Below are 15,503 nucleotides of genomic sequence, written 5' to 3' on the forward strand. Positions count from 1 at the left end.
TGATCAAGCGTGTGCACGTGAGTCTAGTTAATTTGTGCTGTTCTGTTTTCTTTGTAAAAATGTGCATATAATGTTTTTTATCTGTTTGAACTGTAGGAAACAGAATGTACTGGACATGGGGACATTTTATTGTATTTTACTGCTGATGTTAATGATGACCTGTTAGTCTTATAATGTCATTGTCATGGAATGAATATTTTTAAATGTTCACCTGCCCAGGGATTGCACCTGTCCAGGGACTAAGTCTGCCCAGGAACTGCAGATGTAAAGTAGCAGTAGCTAGTTCTTTTGTAAGATAATTCATTTTCCACCTTCAAGGCTCAAAGGGCTTTACATTAAGGAACCACTCACCCATTCACACACACATTCATACACCAATGTACACAGACACTGAGAGCGTGGCTTAAGTGTCTTGCCCTAGGATTCACACTATCAGTGGATCTGACCATTCTATCAATGACATTTATGTTGAGAGTGGAATTTGAATCACCATCCTTCGGATCAGTGGACAAACGCTCTACCAACTGAGCTACAGTCGTCCCTGACAAATAAAGAATAAATAAATAAAGAAAGGACACAGTAATTTATTAAATGTGCTCATTTCATTTTTATAAATACTTCACATTTGTGGTGAAAAATGTAATATTATTTTGAACTAATATTTTCCTGACAACAGTATTCTAACACAAATTATTAGCAACTTTTTTGAAAAATACTACACTCCTCAGGCCAGTGGCACTTTCATACATCTCTTTTAAATTTGACACAAAATGAATTCAAGTATCTCGGGGTCTTGTTCACGAGTGAGCGAAGGATGGAGCGTGAGATTGACAGGTGGATCGGTGCAGCGCCTGCAGCGATGCGGACGCTGTATCGGTCTGCTGTGATAAAGAAAGAGCTGAGTCTAAACGCAAAGCTCTTGATTTACCAGTCAGTCTACGTTCCTACCCTCACCTATGGTCATGAGCTCTGGGTAATGACCGAAAGGACAAGATCACAGATACAAGTGGTCAGAATGAGTTTACTCCGCAGGGTGGCTGGGCGCTCCCTTAGAGATAGGGTGAGGAGCTCGGTCACATGGGAGGAGCTCAGAGTAGAGTCGCTGCTCCTCCAGGAAAAACACAGCCAGCTGAGGTGGCTCGGGCATCTGCTCAGGATGCCTCCTGGGCACCTCCCTAGGGAGGTGTTCATGTCCCACCGGGAGGAAGCCCCAGGGAAGTCCCACAACGAGCTGGCATGGGAACACCTTGGGGTCCCACCAGAAGACCTGGAGGATGTGTCTGGGATGAGGGATGTTTGGGAGTCCCTTAGGATAAGAGGAAGAAAATGGATGGATGAATTTGACATTAGTATAGTAAGGTACACAAAGCCAATACTTTTACTACAGCAAATTTCACCACTAATTAAGAGACATTAACAATGTACTGCAACACAGCTGAAAAGGCAACAAGAGAAAAATGAAGAGAATCTGAAGGGGTCAAGGGGTCTGTAGTTTAGATGCTGTTCAAACCATTCCTGTTGGTGTGACGTTGGCATGTTCTCTGTGCCAGGTCCGCCAATACTGCACTCCACGGCAATACATTACAAAGGCAAAGTGTGGGTCTGTGGTCAAATCCTGTCTTCCCTATTTCAATGGTTGGATTAACCAGTACAAACACATGGTTCCTTTGTGTGAAAATAAACCTGGTGCCTTAGGAAAAAAAAAAAAAAAAAAAAAAAAACAGGACAAAGATTTCTGTAGAATCAATAAGCAAAACACTAAAGTCTTACATCTGAGGAAAAAAAAAAACTATATTGTATTTTCTAGACGCACTTCTATTCATAGTTTGTCTGGGGGTGTGACTTATACTCAGATGCGGCTTATATGTGAAATCATTCAAATATATAATTTCATCTTCGTGATTGTCACAATGAGAACCACGCAAGGGCACTCTAGGCTTGTGTACTAGTATCTACTCCTGTACCAAATAAAAAAAAAAAAGTAAAAATTTCAACATTATGGTAATTTAAAAGATATTTGATAAAAACTGAACAAAAATGCCCCCTAATGGTATTCTGCTGAGTCTGATGACAGCCACGCTGAAGAGGAAGCGGTGTTTCATCTACCTTCAGAGTTGTTCAGAAGCGAGACCGAGGATGAAGAATTCAACTGATCCAGAGTAAACTTGTTGTTATCTTATGTTAACAGACCAGACACATATTCAGTTTTGTCTATGCTTCATGTAGTTGAATAAATATAAATGTGTTATGTTAGCCTGCTGTTCAGCCTGTTGTTCTGTATTTTATTGTTATTATTATTATAACTTGCCAATTAAAGATAAAATGTCTGTTTTTGGTCTCAGATTTTGTAAAATAAATTTCCCCAAAAAATGCGACTTATAGTCCAGTGCAACTTATATATATTTTTTTCATTATTATGCATTTTTTCACTGGACCAACTTATACTCAGTAGCGACTTATACGGAAAATGCATATAGTATATCTGGTTCTGAAAGATACAATACTATTCAGGAAATGTCCTCCATTTGAGAGTAAAATGCTACAAATAAGCAGCTGTGATTGGACCATCCCAGATGAACGTATGATCAGGTCCCAGACCCTCCTGCGTCTGCCCAGAAAGAAGGAAGAATTGGCTTGCGAGGCTAATATTCTCTCTGTGTCTGGGTGGATGGGTGCTCACCGCTCCTTGTCGGTATATACATTGTGCAGATCATTGGGCCAATGTCTGTAAAGAGGAGGGACTGTAAGTCTGATTGACTTAAACCAATGAAAGCAATGGCTCAAATAATAGTAATAAGTTGTATAGCATTTCTAGTGTTGCCGAGTGGATAACAAATAGCATTGGACGGGCTTGTTGTTTTCTACAAATACTCTTCACCATTGGCCAGTCCTACTGCATTATCGATTATAAAGAGAGAATCTAACACAATGATATTAAATGATGTTGGCACAGCAACAGCTCTAGAAGTCATCTCTCTGTTTGAATGAAATTATAGAGTTATTTTCCACCTCTGTGGTCTACAAACATCATGGTGACATCACACAGGAGCAGATGTTTACAGGGAGCTTCAGGAAACCGTTCATTTGGTTGCTAGGACAGTTTTTTCTTTCAGGACTTAGAGCATGATGATTCCTGCCCAGAGGTGACTCATAGTTATGCTTCATGCCAGGGTTCCCAGGCCTCTCTCTCTCTACCTACATTGCCCTGCTATGAGTGTCAAAGTCCACAACCCTAAGCCCATATATCACTCATGCTCTGCAAATGTTGTGCGCACAGTAGTCTTTGCGAGCCAAGAATGTGTTGACTTTTCTGCAATGGGTGAAAAAAGTAGAGGGAAGAGCTTTGTTGCATTATGGAGTGCGGGGGAGTATCACTGTTGTTTTACGTAGAGGCGTCTGTAGCCGGGGAACTGCATTCTCCCGTTGCAGAGTTTTCCATGCATGGCTTGTGGAGGATTCATGTTTTTTGGGTGTGGGCCTTTGCAGGTGGTGAAACGGTGAAGCAGAGATTAAAAGTGGTATAGACCACTCCCTCAAAGACACACCCATTGGAGCAGGATGCCAGCACAAGCACGTAAGAGGTGTGTCTACGAGCTCAGGCTTACAATCATACTAAATAAGGAGAATGAAGGCTGCACTGACCCTGTCTCATGACGTGGATTTGTGAGGCACAAGAGGAGACAAAATGTGGACAGTATTTATCAAACCTTGTAATTGGGCGAGGATGGAGAAGTCACACATGCAACACTGTATATACTGCACTGTATATAATGCACTAAATATACTGCACTGTATATAATGCACTAAATATACTGCACTGTATATAACGCACTAAATATACTGCACTGTATATAACGCACTGCAGATAATGCATTGTATATAACACAGTGTATATAACGCGCTGTATGTAATGCACTGTATATAATGTATTGCATATAACGCACTGTATATAATGACCAAAGTGTGACTGAGAAGTTAATGGATACACCAAAACTATAATTGTCTTTAATATAATATATCTATAATATAACTTTATCATTATTACTAACATGCATTTGAAGTTGCAGTGCATCTGTCTTATAACACTAACACAATAGCATCACAGTGGAAAAAATGAGTGCATTATATTCACAGAGATGAGCAGACCCATCAGACCAGTCTCTCCACCTCCTACAGTCTTTTCATTCCTCTATGAACTTTTAATAATAACCCTTCACTTTTTAATTATGTTAATTGTTAGATAAGGTATGCTGACAAGTTTTTGCATACTACTACTATAATCTATACAAAGTTATGTATGTGTGTATGTGTATATATATATATATATATATATATATATATATATATATATATATATATATATATATATATATATATATATATATATATATATGTATGTATGTATGTTAGTAAACAGACAGTTTTACCTCGAGTAGAAGCTATTTTCAATATATTTTCAATGCCAGTTAAAGCCACAGCATGCCACTTTTTATCCAAATAAAAGCAGGGTTGTTTTTTTTTTTTTTTTTTACATTTTGGCTGTATTTACTGCACTAAAAACCTTGGGAATGCATATGTCCTTGTTCTCAGTGGGCTTGCATCACCACAGACCTGACTCTTATTTGGCCTTGAGGACAACCTCCCCCTCTTTGTTTCCATGGAAATTATCCTTTGGCTATAATCTTCCACAGTGTGGTATAAATCCTATATATCTACATGGAGAATGCTCTGAAGTAAGGCTTTAACTTTAACACCTTTAATGAAGTACAAACATACAAACACATCATCATCTCAATGACGAAAGACCAGAGTAATTGGATGTCTTTAATTAAATGCTGCACTGTGTCAGTTATGTTTGGAATCTTTTATTAATGTTACACTTTCCCATGGCTTGAGATGTTTATTTAATCAGATCTGCTCCACCCACAAAGAATGTACAACACAGAGCCACTCCACAATCATGACTAAACAAACCTGGGCTTTGACACACTATATACAAGAGGTGGGAAGGAATTAGATATGGACATTGCATTCAAGAATCCTTTTTGTTTTACAGATAAGAGAGGCATGATCTAAAATACTGCAACATGTCTAGTACGCTCAGCATGTACCCAGACTCAGGACAGTAACAACAGCAAGAGTGGTGGTAAATGCACAGCACTGATGCACAGCAGCATAATTTAGTAGTAACACTCATAACAGTGTGAGCAGTAACAGTTGTAGTGAGATAGTAAGAGATTCTATTAATAAAGTCTGAGTAGGGAGTCCCAGAGTTCCCTTTCCATGTACACATCCTCCAGCTCTTCCAAAGGGATCCTGAGGCATTCCCAGGCCAGCCAAGAGACACAGTCCCTCCAGCTGGTCCCTAGCACACTTGTATATTGTATTAAAAGTGTTTATACTGCTAAAAAAATAGCATCAAGTATCTTTGCATGGTCAGGCTTCTTCCTACATCAGAGAATAATTCAACCTCCTCTTGCTCATTGAGGTCTCTGGATTAGAACCTGCTGATGGTTCCTCCTAAAAGCTCCTAACATGGAGATTTAGGATGTTTAGCAGGTTTTTATGTCAATTGTCGAGGCGATTCCATAAGAGGAGGCCTAAAGGTACGGAGGCACCTGACAAGTGTAACTGCAGCTTAACAGACAGGTTACCACAGGGCATTTGACTACAGAGTACATAAACACATTTGTGATTCTCAGAATGTGTGTCATATCTCACAGGTGGAACGCCAACATCTGCTTTTCACACATTTTAGTCGTAGGTTTAATGATTTAGTTTTTATTTAGATCTGTTCACATTATTAATTGAATTCTTCAAAAACATGCCTGCAAGGCTTATCCTCTAGGTAGGTACCTCGAGCCACAATCCTAGCTCAAGATAGCTCAAGAATTTGCAAAGGCTTGTGACAGGTAATATCCGTCAGCACTGGAAGGGTCAAATACAGAGGACACATTTTCCTCCAGGCGTAAGTTTACAGTACATCGACTACATATGTGTTGTGTAAAATCTAATGATTGTTGTGTGTATGTGAGTATTGGTGGTGGTTGGAGGGGGCAATGGCTGATTTGTGTGCATGTGTCAGAAAGCATGACTGGTTGAAAAAGGAAGGGACATTAGAGGCTGTAGTGAAAGTCTGGAGCCTAAGTTAAACTCAATGAAAGAAGGCACAATGAAATTAGCTTGAACTATAGAAGCAACTATTACACTATAGCAGATGAAAACATTTGGTGCAGATACACCAGGTCATGTTCTCCCCACATGGGCGGAGGCATGTCACCTCTGTAGCCACATCTGCCCTGACTGATAGTGGCTGCCAGTCTGAGACAAGTGTCCCTTTGATCACCACCAATTACTCACCACATTCAAACAGGCAGGAGGGGTGAAGGGTCAAAGCCACAGTGATATGGAACAGTTAGTGTTGGGAGCACTAGCTCACAAGTCAGTGTTGCAAACTTCAGGGCCTTAGCATAAACTTGATTAATTTCTTGTCTTGTATCACTGTAGTTTCAGCCTTTCATTCACATGGAATAAGTTGCCATTAACCACACCACCACACCCACTTAGTACACAGAGCTGCAGGAGGAAATAAGCCTGGCAGCAACAAACCTACCAAAACTAATACTACTACTGCAACTGCCAGTACTACTACAACTATACTACTGCGACTGCCAGTACTGCTACAACTATATTTACTTCCTGCAGAGGCTGGTACATTACTTTCTATGTTGCTATTGTGCACAGGGAGAGTAAGGTTGAGTAAATGTAACTGTGTGACAGGGTGTTGTCAGAGCTGCAAACTGTAGGTGGCCGGTGTTAATACACTGCCTGGCCAAAAAAAAAGTCACCACCTTAACCCCAGTGAGAATCTTTGGGATATGCTGGAGAAGGCTTTGTATAGCGGTCAGACTCTACCATAACGCAACATCTTGGTGAAAAATGAATGCAACACTGGATGGAAATAAATCTTGTGACATTGCAGAAGCTTATCGAAACAATGCCACAGTGAATGTGTGGCATAATCAAAGCTAAAGGCGGTCCAATGAAATATTAGTGTGTGACCTTTTTTTTGGCTAGGCAGTGGAGTTGAGTAATGCAGGACTATTAGAAGCAGAAGTGACAGTACTCTTAGCAGTAGCATAAGTCTCATTGTAGCTGATGTAGCAGTAGCAGTATTGATGGAAGAAAAGAAACCAATAGCAGATGGCACTGCTTTCATTACACATGTATTTGAACTCATTTACTATTTCAAGTGCTATAGTAGAATGATTTAAAGCAGGGGTGTCAAACATATTTTCACCGGGGGCCACGTTAACAAATTAGCTGCCTTCAAAGGGCCGGATGTAAAATAAATCTAACTACTTTTTTAACTTGTTAATTAACTGTTTCTGTATTTATTACTTGTTCAAGTTACACATATTGCATATGCATTTGCCTAGATGTAAAAATATGGCTGTGTAACTGTGCATCTCCTGATAAAATTACATTTTAAGACCGTCACACCTTTTAGTTTACCCTGTCGAGGACCACATGACATGATGTGGAGGGCCACATTTGGCCCCCGGGCCTTGAGTTTGACATATGTCAGTCCGGTGGAAAACGTCATGCATTGTTCCGGTCCCTAAAGTAGGGAGGCCGACAGGGGTAAAGGACTACAGACCAGTGGCCTTGACGTCTGTCATTATGAAGACTTTTGAGAGGCTTTTACTTCGGATTCTCAAACCACAGGTGCAGCAAGCTGTGGACCCATTACAGTTTGCCTATCAGGAGGAAATGGGGGTGGATGATGCGGTCTTATACATACATGTTACACAAAACTCTCTCTTTCCTGGATGGGACAGGGGGTATGTTAGACTCATGTTCTTTGACTTCACCAGTGCCTTCAATACAATCAAACCTCAAATTCTGAGAGAAAAGCTGGAGGTGATTGGAGTGGATCCCATGTTAATCACTTGGATTCACAAGTACCTCACAGAACGCCCACAGTACGTCAGGGTGGGTGGCAATATCTCTGAGACAGTGGTGACAAACATTGGGGCCCCGCAGGGGACAGTACTGTCGCCATTTCTCTTTACTCTATACACTGCTGACTTCACATATAAGTCTGAATCCTGTCACATCCAGAAATATTCAGATGATACAGCAGTGGTGGCATGTGTAAAAGGAGAGAACGAAATGGAGTACAGAGACCTTATTGCTGCCTTCACAGTCTGGAGTGAGAGAAACGGTCTTGTTCTAAATACATCTAAGACAAAGGAGATGATTGTAGACTTCCGTAGACCGAAACTCCCTCCCCATCATCCAGTTGTAATTGCTGGTGAGAGCATTGAGGTTGTCCAGTCTTATAAATATCTCGGAGTTCATCTTGACAACAAACTGAACTGGTCAGCACACACAACTGCAGCTTACAAAACAGGACAAAGCAGACTCTTCTTTCTTAGGAAGCTTAAATCCTTTGATGTCTGTAATGAGTCTCTGCATACTTTTTATCATTCTGTTGTAGCCAGTGCTGTGTTTTTTGGAGTGGTGTGCTGGGGAAACAGCATTACTGTGCGGGATCGTAACAGGCTTGATAAGCTAATCAGGAAGTGTGTGTCGGTGATGGGTGGGTGGGTGGACTCTGTAGGGGAGCTGGTGGAGAAGAGGATGAGGAGTCTGATGCAGACCATCCTCAACAACAGCAGACACCCGCTGCACGAGACTGTGTCAGCTCAGAGAAGCAGCCACAGTACCAGGCTTCTCTCGCTGCACTGTAGAACTGCGAGGTTCAGTAGATCAGCCATTCCTGCTGCTATAAGACTGTATAACAGCTCTTGTTGATCGGGTGCACTTTATTATCTTATCTTTGTATTCTTTGTGATTTTATACCTGTGTGCAATTTGTGTTGTGTCTCTGTTTTGCTGCTGGACAGGTGAATTTCCCTGGCTGGGGATTAATAAAGTAAGTATGTCTGTCTGTCTGTCTGTCTGTCTGTCTGTCTGTCTATGTGTTTAAAGTAATTGCTGTTATTTTTGAATAAGCTCTTACGTAACCTAAGGCCGTACTGAGCCTGTATGGGTAAGTTGTACCCTGAAGCGTGTTTGCTCTGATTGGGGAATGCAGCATAGAAACTCGGGGTGGTGAGGCGTTCACTCAAAACAATTTATCATCATTGGATGTTGTCAAAATCGAGTTCAAAAATCTGAATGCGTAAGTGCAAAAGTGGAGTTAGCTTGTCTAACAATAAACTGCTCATGTATAAAACTTAAAATATAAAGTTCATATGAAACAACGTGGAACCGGATCATTCGCGTCACACTGACCTGACTAACAATCATTTTTCCTGCTTCTAACTTAGTTAAATGTTTTAACTTCATTAAGTCAATTCACATTGGCTTCAGAAGTACATTAGCAGAGGGCTGCTGCATTGTTTGGCGGTCTCGGGCCTTTGCATCCAAAAATGTGACTCTAATCAACTGCTCAAAATGACATACACATCTGAATGCATTTCATGCCACTGTTCTGCAGATGTGTTAGTTTGTCTAAATATGGCAGCTGGCATTCTAATTAATGCAGTTGCATAATTTATTTTCGGTGTTCATTTTCATTTAAGCGTGCGTGTGTGTGAGCATCCCTCTGAAGAACAGTTACTTAGATGCTCACTGTAATTTGTGAGATTACATTGATTAAAGCAACATCACGTAACTTTCTGGAAGTGGCACATCACCTGCATGATTCCACGGAAATAGAAAGTTAAAACTATACTTTTGAACATTTTACATGTTTTATACCATACTTTTGAATATTATAGCCAAAGGAACAGCATTTTCATGGAAACAAGTAGGAGAAGACTCTCTTCCAGGTCAGGGTTGTGGAGATGCAAGCTCACTCACAGTAAGGACACAAGTTTTTCAGTGCAATAGACACATCCAAAATGGAAACACGAGCTTTTATATAAGTCTATTTCTTGATTAAAAAGTTACACAGAGGGGCTTCAATGACAGACAGGCAAAATGGAGGGGTAAAAACTTGGAGACTTGAATGTGCCATTTCTTCACATTTAACACACGCACAGAAACAGTGACTATGAGAGGGGCCTGAAGGGGCCTGAAATGTGTACACTAACCTCAGATCCGCAGAATGAACCAGATGGACCAGGCTGAACCAGACTGAACCAGACCGGACCAGACTGGACCAGACTGAACCAGATCGAACCAGACTGGACCAGACTGAGCCAGAGTGGACCATGGTGAACCAGAGTGGACCAGACTGAATCAGATCGAACCAGACTGAACCAGACTGCACCATACCAGACCATAGTGAACCATACGGGACCAGGCCGAACCAGACCGACCCAGACGGGACCAGACTGAACCAGACCAGACTAGATTGGACCAGCCTGAACCAGACCGAACCAGATGGGACCAAACTGGACCTGACTGAACCAGACTGGACCAGACTGGACCAGATAGGACCACACTGGACCAGATAGGACCAGACTGGACCAGACGGGACCAGACTGGACCAGACGGGACCAGACCAAACCAGACTGGACACAAGCCCTGTGACTAAGACATAAGAGGCTTTAATGACATAGCACAGCATATTGTGCCCTTAAAAACCATATTAAACACACCCACAATTTTTTTCATATACTGCTGAAAATCACCTACATACTGCAGCATGAGCATCACTGAACATACATGAGAGAAACACTAAAATGAGCAAAGTTTGGCCCTTGCTGGTTGTTTAAGTCTTCAGTAACCTGCCTCACTGTGATGCCAGCGGCCTCACCCTCAGTCTATTGTCTCCTGATTTATGTGTGCTGCAAGAGTCAAGTATGCACATGTACAAGAGAAGAACAACGGAATGGAGAGAGGAGAGCAATGCAATTACGCAGCGTGGCCTTTACTGTCTGCAGGAGAATTTTAGTAAGACACCAAAAGGCATAAATTCTGTCTGTGGATATTTGAGCTTTAGAGCAAGGTTTCACACAGTGGTAGAAATTAAAGACATGTCCATGTGAAAGTGTAAAGAATGGACAAGAATGCAAAAGCACCTACAGTTTGGAGTATGTTGCAAAGGGGTGTGGTGACATACATCAACAAAATGGACAGGCCAAGAGCATAAAAATACTAAAATGAATTTGCGAGGGGTTGTCTATGAAGGTACTACAAGAAGAATTCTTCAGAACCCGGTTTGTTACATGAATCTCTGGAATCACACTGTAAATATTTTTTTGTGAGGAAACACTTTTCTGTAATATAATAGTGTAATACCATAATAAGAATGAAAAAATAATCATATTATAAAAATAATGAAAAAATGTATGAGTGTTAAAATTGTGCATAAAAAAGCTGTAAGAACTAGTCTAATAATGAAGGTCCATGGGTAGATGCATTTAATGTTACAGCAATGCATGTGGTACATTTGATATGTGGTTATATTAGTAATAGTAATACTATAATGGCCGTCCAAACTGTTCATATTTTCATGAACCTCTGAGGGTTTTATTTAGAATCTTGAAATAAAGCATTCACTTTGGAAGGACAGTTTGGTTAGCAGTTTGGTTTGTAACATAAATGTTCATTATGGCCAGTTTAGTTTTACACTAATGCAGGTCTTTCTTATCTTACAGACATTTTTGGCTGGTCTCTCCGTCTCTTTGCCGTTGGGTGTGTAGGGGACACTCCTCTACCTGTCTGACAGGCTGGGCAACTCCACTCCCCCCTCCCCCCTCCACCTCACATCCACACCCCTGAGACAAAAGTGAGAGTACAGGTTAGCTCAGCAAACTCCGCCCCCATGTCCCATAGGCATAAAAACACAAGCACTGTCCAGCCCAGCACTCAGAGGCACTGGCGCTCCTTTGAAGCATCTTCTCCCTTTTCTCTCAGATCTAAGCCCAACACAACAACTGCAAACATGCAAGGAAGCAGAAGAGCAATGTCCGTGTCCAACTATAGCACCCGGCGGAGTGTGGCCCCAGTCAGCAGCTACTCTGTGAAAAGGACCTACACCTCAGGCGGCTCTTCCTATGGAGGCAGCGGAGGCTACGGAGGCAGCGGAGGCTACGGAGGCAGCGGAGGCTACGGAGGCATGGGCATGGGTGGAGGCATGGGCATGGGCATGGGTGGTGGCGGCGGCAGCAGCATGTCCTACAGCCTGGGCAGCGGCTATGGTGGCGGTATGGTATCTGCACCCATCACCGCTGTCACCGTGAACCAGAACCTCCTGACCCCCATGAATGTAGAAATCGACCCAAACATCCAGGCTGTGCGCACCCAGGAGAAGGAGCAGATCAAGACGCTCAACAATCGATTCGCCTCATTCATCGACAAGGTGCGTTTGGCCTGCTTTTATTATAGCTAATATGCAGAGGTCTACCGAGAGTAATGTGATATTAACACTGCAAAAAATGAATTTATTATTTGAGTTAAAATTACTAAACTATTTTAGTTTTGACAAACTCAAATGCAGGTAAAGAAATAAGTCACACCAAAATATTTGTCATCAATATAAATATTATTATGAAATGTATTTCTTTGTGTGAATCAGGCAAAATTAACAATCATCTTTTTACAAGCGCAGCAGAGGCTTTAAATGTTTAGTTTTTATTCACTTTGAAGAGTTGCAAAAAACAATATCTGTTGACTTGGTTGAGTCCCTCAGTGAGTGACATTCTTTTCAGCCATGTACACACAAAACACACAAAAATGTGTGTGAAAGTTATTCCATCGTTGCTTTGCCTTGCACTAATCTCCCAAATTCTCACTATGCAAAAAGGAACGTCCTCTCCAGCCACTCTTCAAACATGGGTGGGGTCAGACTTAGATCCTTATTTTTTCATGGATGAGTCACTCTATCTCTAGCACTAAGCCAACATAGTCCAAAGTCTCTGAAATGCACATTGTACCTATCACCAAGCTGCCACTGAACACACATGAAGCTGTAAAATAGTTCTCTGTGTGATGTTTTTTGCAGGTTTTAGCTCAGACCAACGCATAATAATAAGTCAAGCGATAATTCTGCTTTGTCTAGTGCGGTTTACCTGCCACACCCAGTTTTATCATGCCTATATAGCCATTAAACAAGTCATAGTAATTTTACTTTTACAAAAGTATATTTTAACAAATAACATATTTTTGTATAAAATATACCAAACCAAATCTCCCCAAAACTAATTTAAAATCATTAAATTCTCTACTTATGAAGAGTTGGGTGTGGCATCAGGAGACTTGACTTTCTGTCCAGTCAATCTTCTTAAGGCATTTGAAAAAACATGATATGAGGCTAAGTACAGCAGGCACACCCTTTGGAATGTGCTTGTTCCCTTAATTACAGCTTGTGGATGGCATATGAAAGAATGAAGAGCTACATTATCCAGGGCTTAAGGTGTGATGTCATTTTAGGACAAGCATTTCATATTCCCTCATTCAGGATGCATTTACATAAAAAAACAAAACAAAAAAACAAACAAAACAAAAACCGAGGTAAATTAGATGGGACATTTTAATCCATTTCAGTCTCATTTTGATAGGAAAGGATTCATCACATACAAAACCACACAATGTAAATGCATTTTAATCAAGAAGAAAATGAAAAAAGAACGCTTTCTAACAAGCTTCTCCATCTTGTATCCCCATCACAGGTGCGCTTCTTGGAGCAGCAGAACAAGATGCTGGAGACCAAATGGAAACTTCTCCAGGAACAAACCACCACCCGCTCCAACATGGATGCCATGTTCGAGGCCTACATCGCCAACCTGCGCCGCCAGCTCGACGGCCTCGGCAATGAGAAGATGAAACTGGAGTCCGAGCTCAATAACATGCAGGGCCTGGTGGAGGACTTCAAGAGAAAGTGAGTGTTCTTCTCAGATTCAAGAATTTGTAAATGTCATACTCAAGATCTGAGTTGTCCTAAACTATTGTAAATTCAAACAGGTATGAAGATGAGATCAATAAACGTGCAGCTGTGGAAAATGACTTTGTGCTCCTCAAGAAGGTGAGCAAAAATGCATTATTGTCTTGTTTAAATTGAAGTAATAAAATGTTGTGCCAAGTCATTATGGCACTCTTGGCACATGTAGAGGATATGACCCTACCAAGGGAAAAACAAAAATGCAGTGATCGATTTCAATCATCTACAATCATGTTTTGTTTAAGGATGTTGACTCTGCCTACATGAACAAAATTGAGTTGGAGGCCAAGGTTGATATTCTTCAAGATGAGATCAACTTCCTCAGGGCCCTCTACGAAGCTGTACGTATTCATGTGAAAGAAAATTTGTATAAAGAACTTGTGTGGTTTAGCGTCCTTGATGTGTGGCCTTTAAAGCGAGTCATTTTAACATTAAGAATCACTCATGATTTAAGTAAAAAAAGATTGTAGACAAACTGTTGACTTAAATAGATTATGTGCTGACTATAGGAGCTGCGTGAACTCCAGTCACAGATCAAGGACACGTCCGTCGTCGTGGAGATGGACAACACTCGTCACCTGGACATGGACTCCATCGTGGCTGAAGTCAAAGCTCAGTATGAAGATATGGCTAACAAGAGCAAGGCTGAGGCTGAGGAATGGTACAAAAGGAAGTATGAGGAGATGCAGACCTCTGTTGGTCAGTACGGGGATGACCTGCGCAATACCAAAGCTGAGATTGCAGAGTTGAACCGTATGATCGCCCGCCTCCAGAACGAAATCGAAGCAGTCAAAGGACAGGTAAGAAAATCCACATTCCAGAATGATGCAGAAATTATTCAAATGGAAGCTCACTGAATGTTTCTGTGCAGAGAGCCAACCTGGAGGCTCAGATTGCAGAGGCAGAGGAGCGCGGTGAGCTGGCAGTGAAGGACGCCAAGGCCAGAATCAGGGACCTGGAAGACGCTCTGCAGAGAGCCAAGCAGGACATGGCCCGCCAGGTCCGTGAGTACCAGGAGCTCATGAACGTCAAACTGGCCCTGGACATTGAGATCGCCACCTACAGGAAGCTGCTGGAAGGAGAGGAGAGCAGGTAGGTTCAATAATCTCTGATTCACCCATTAAATATTCTTTAGTGCCAACTCATAGAATTCAAATGAATTCATAGAATTGCAAGTCCAAACCATCCCATCTGGATCACTCAAAACATCTAGAAACACGTGCAGCTTTTTATTCAACTATATCACACCATAACATTAATCTGCAATGTAAATTAATCTATCTGATGTTCTTCGTAAACAGACTGGTCACCGGCAATGCTGCTACCATTCATGTCCAGGAGTCTTCAAGAAGCTCTGGATTCAGTAGTGGATCTGGATATGGAGGCGGCTATGGCAGCTATGGTGGCTCGAGCAGCATGGGCGGCTCGAGCAGCATGGGCGGCATGGGCGGCATGGGCGGCTACGGCACAGTCACCAAGTCCACAGTCACCTCAACATCATCAAGGAGATATTAAGGAGACATGCACAGCCATTTCTGTTTAAATCAACCCAAAATAATCTTAACCATGTATCCGGTTATGTTACAGATCTGAGAGTAGAGTCA

The 15,503-nt window shown here is 41.6% G+C and overlaps 1 protein-coding gene across 1 annotated transcript; it reads left to right on the forward strand.

Annotated features, from left to right (window-relative positions):
- The first annotated feature begins 11,769 nt into the window (after positions 1 to 11,769).
- LOC117370761 (intermediate filament protein ON3-like) lies at positions 11,770 to 15,503 on the forward strand. The gene is made up of 7 exons (XM_033966292.2): positions 11,770 to 12,321; positions 13,631 to 13,839; positions 13,923 to 13,983; positions 14,145 to 14,240; positions 14,409 to 14,699; positions 14,771 to 14,991; positions 15,201 to 15,503. The coding sequence occupies exons 1-7, from the start codon at positions 11,785 to 11,787 to the stop codon at positions 15,412 to 15,414; spliced, it is 1,629 nt and encodes a 542-aa protein (XP_033822183.1). The 5' UTR covers positions 11,770 to 11,784; the 3' UTR covers positions 15,415 to 15,503.

This window comes from Periophthalmus magnuspinnatus, chromosome 5, assembly GCF_009829125.3.
Source record: "Periophthalmus magnuspinnatus isolate fPerMag1 chromosome 5, fPerMag1.2.pri, whole genome shotgun sequence".
NCBI lineage: Eukaryota > Metazoa > Chordata > Actinopteri > Gobiiformes > Gobiidae > Periophthalmus > Periophthalmus magnuspinnatus.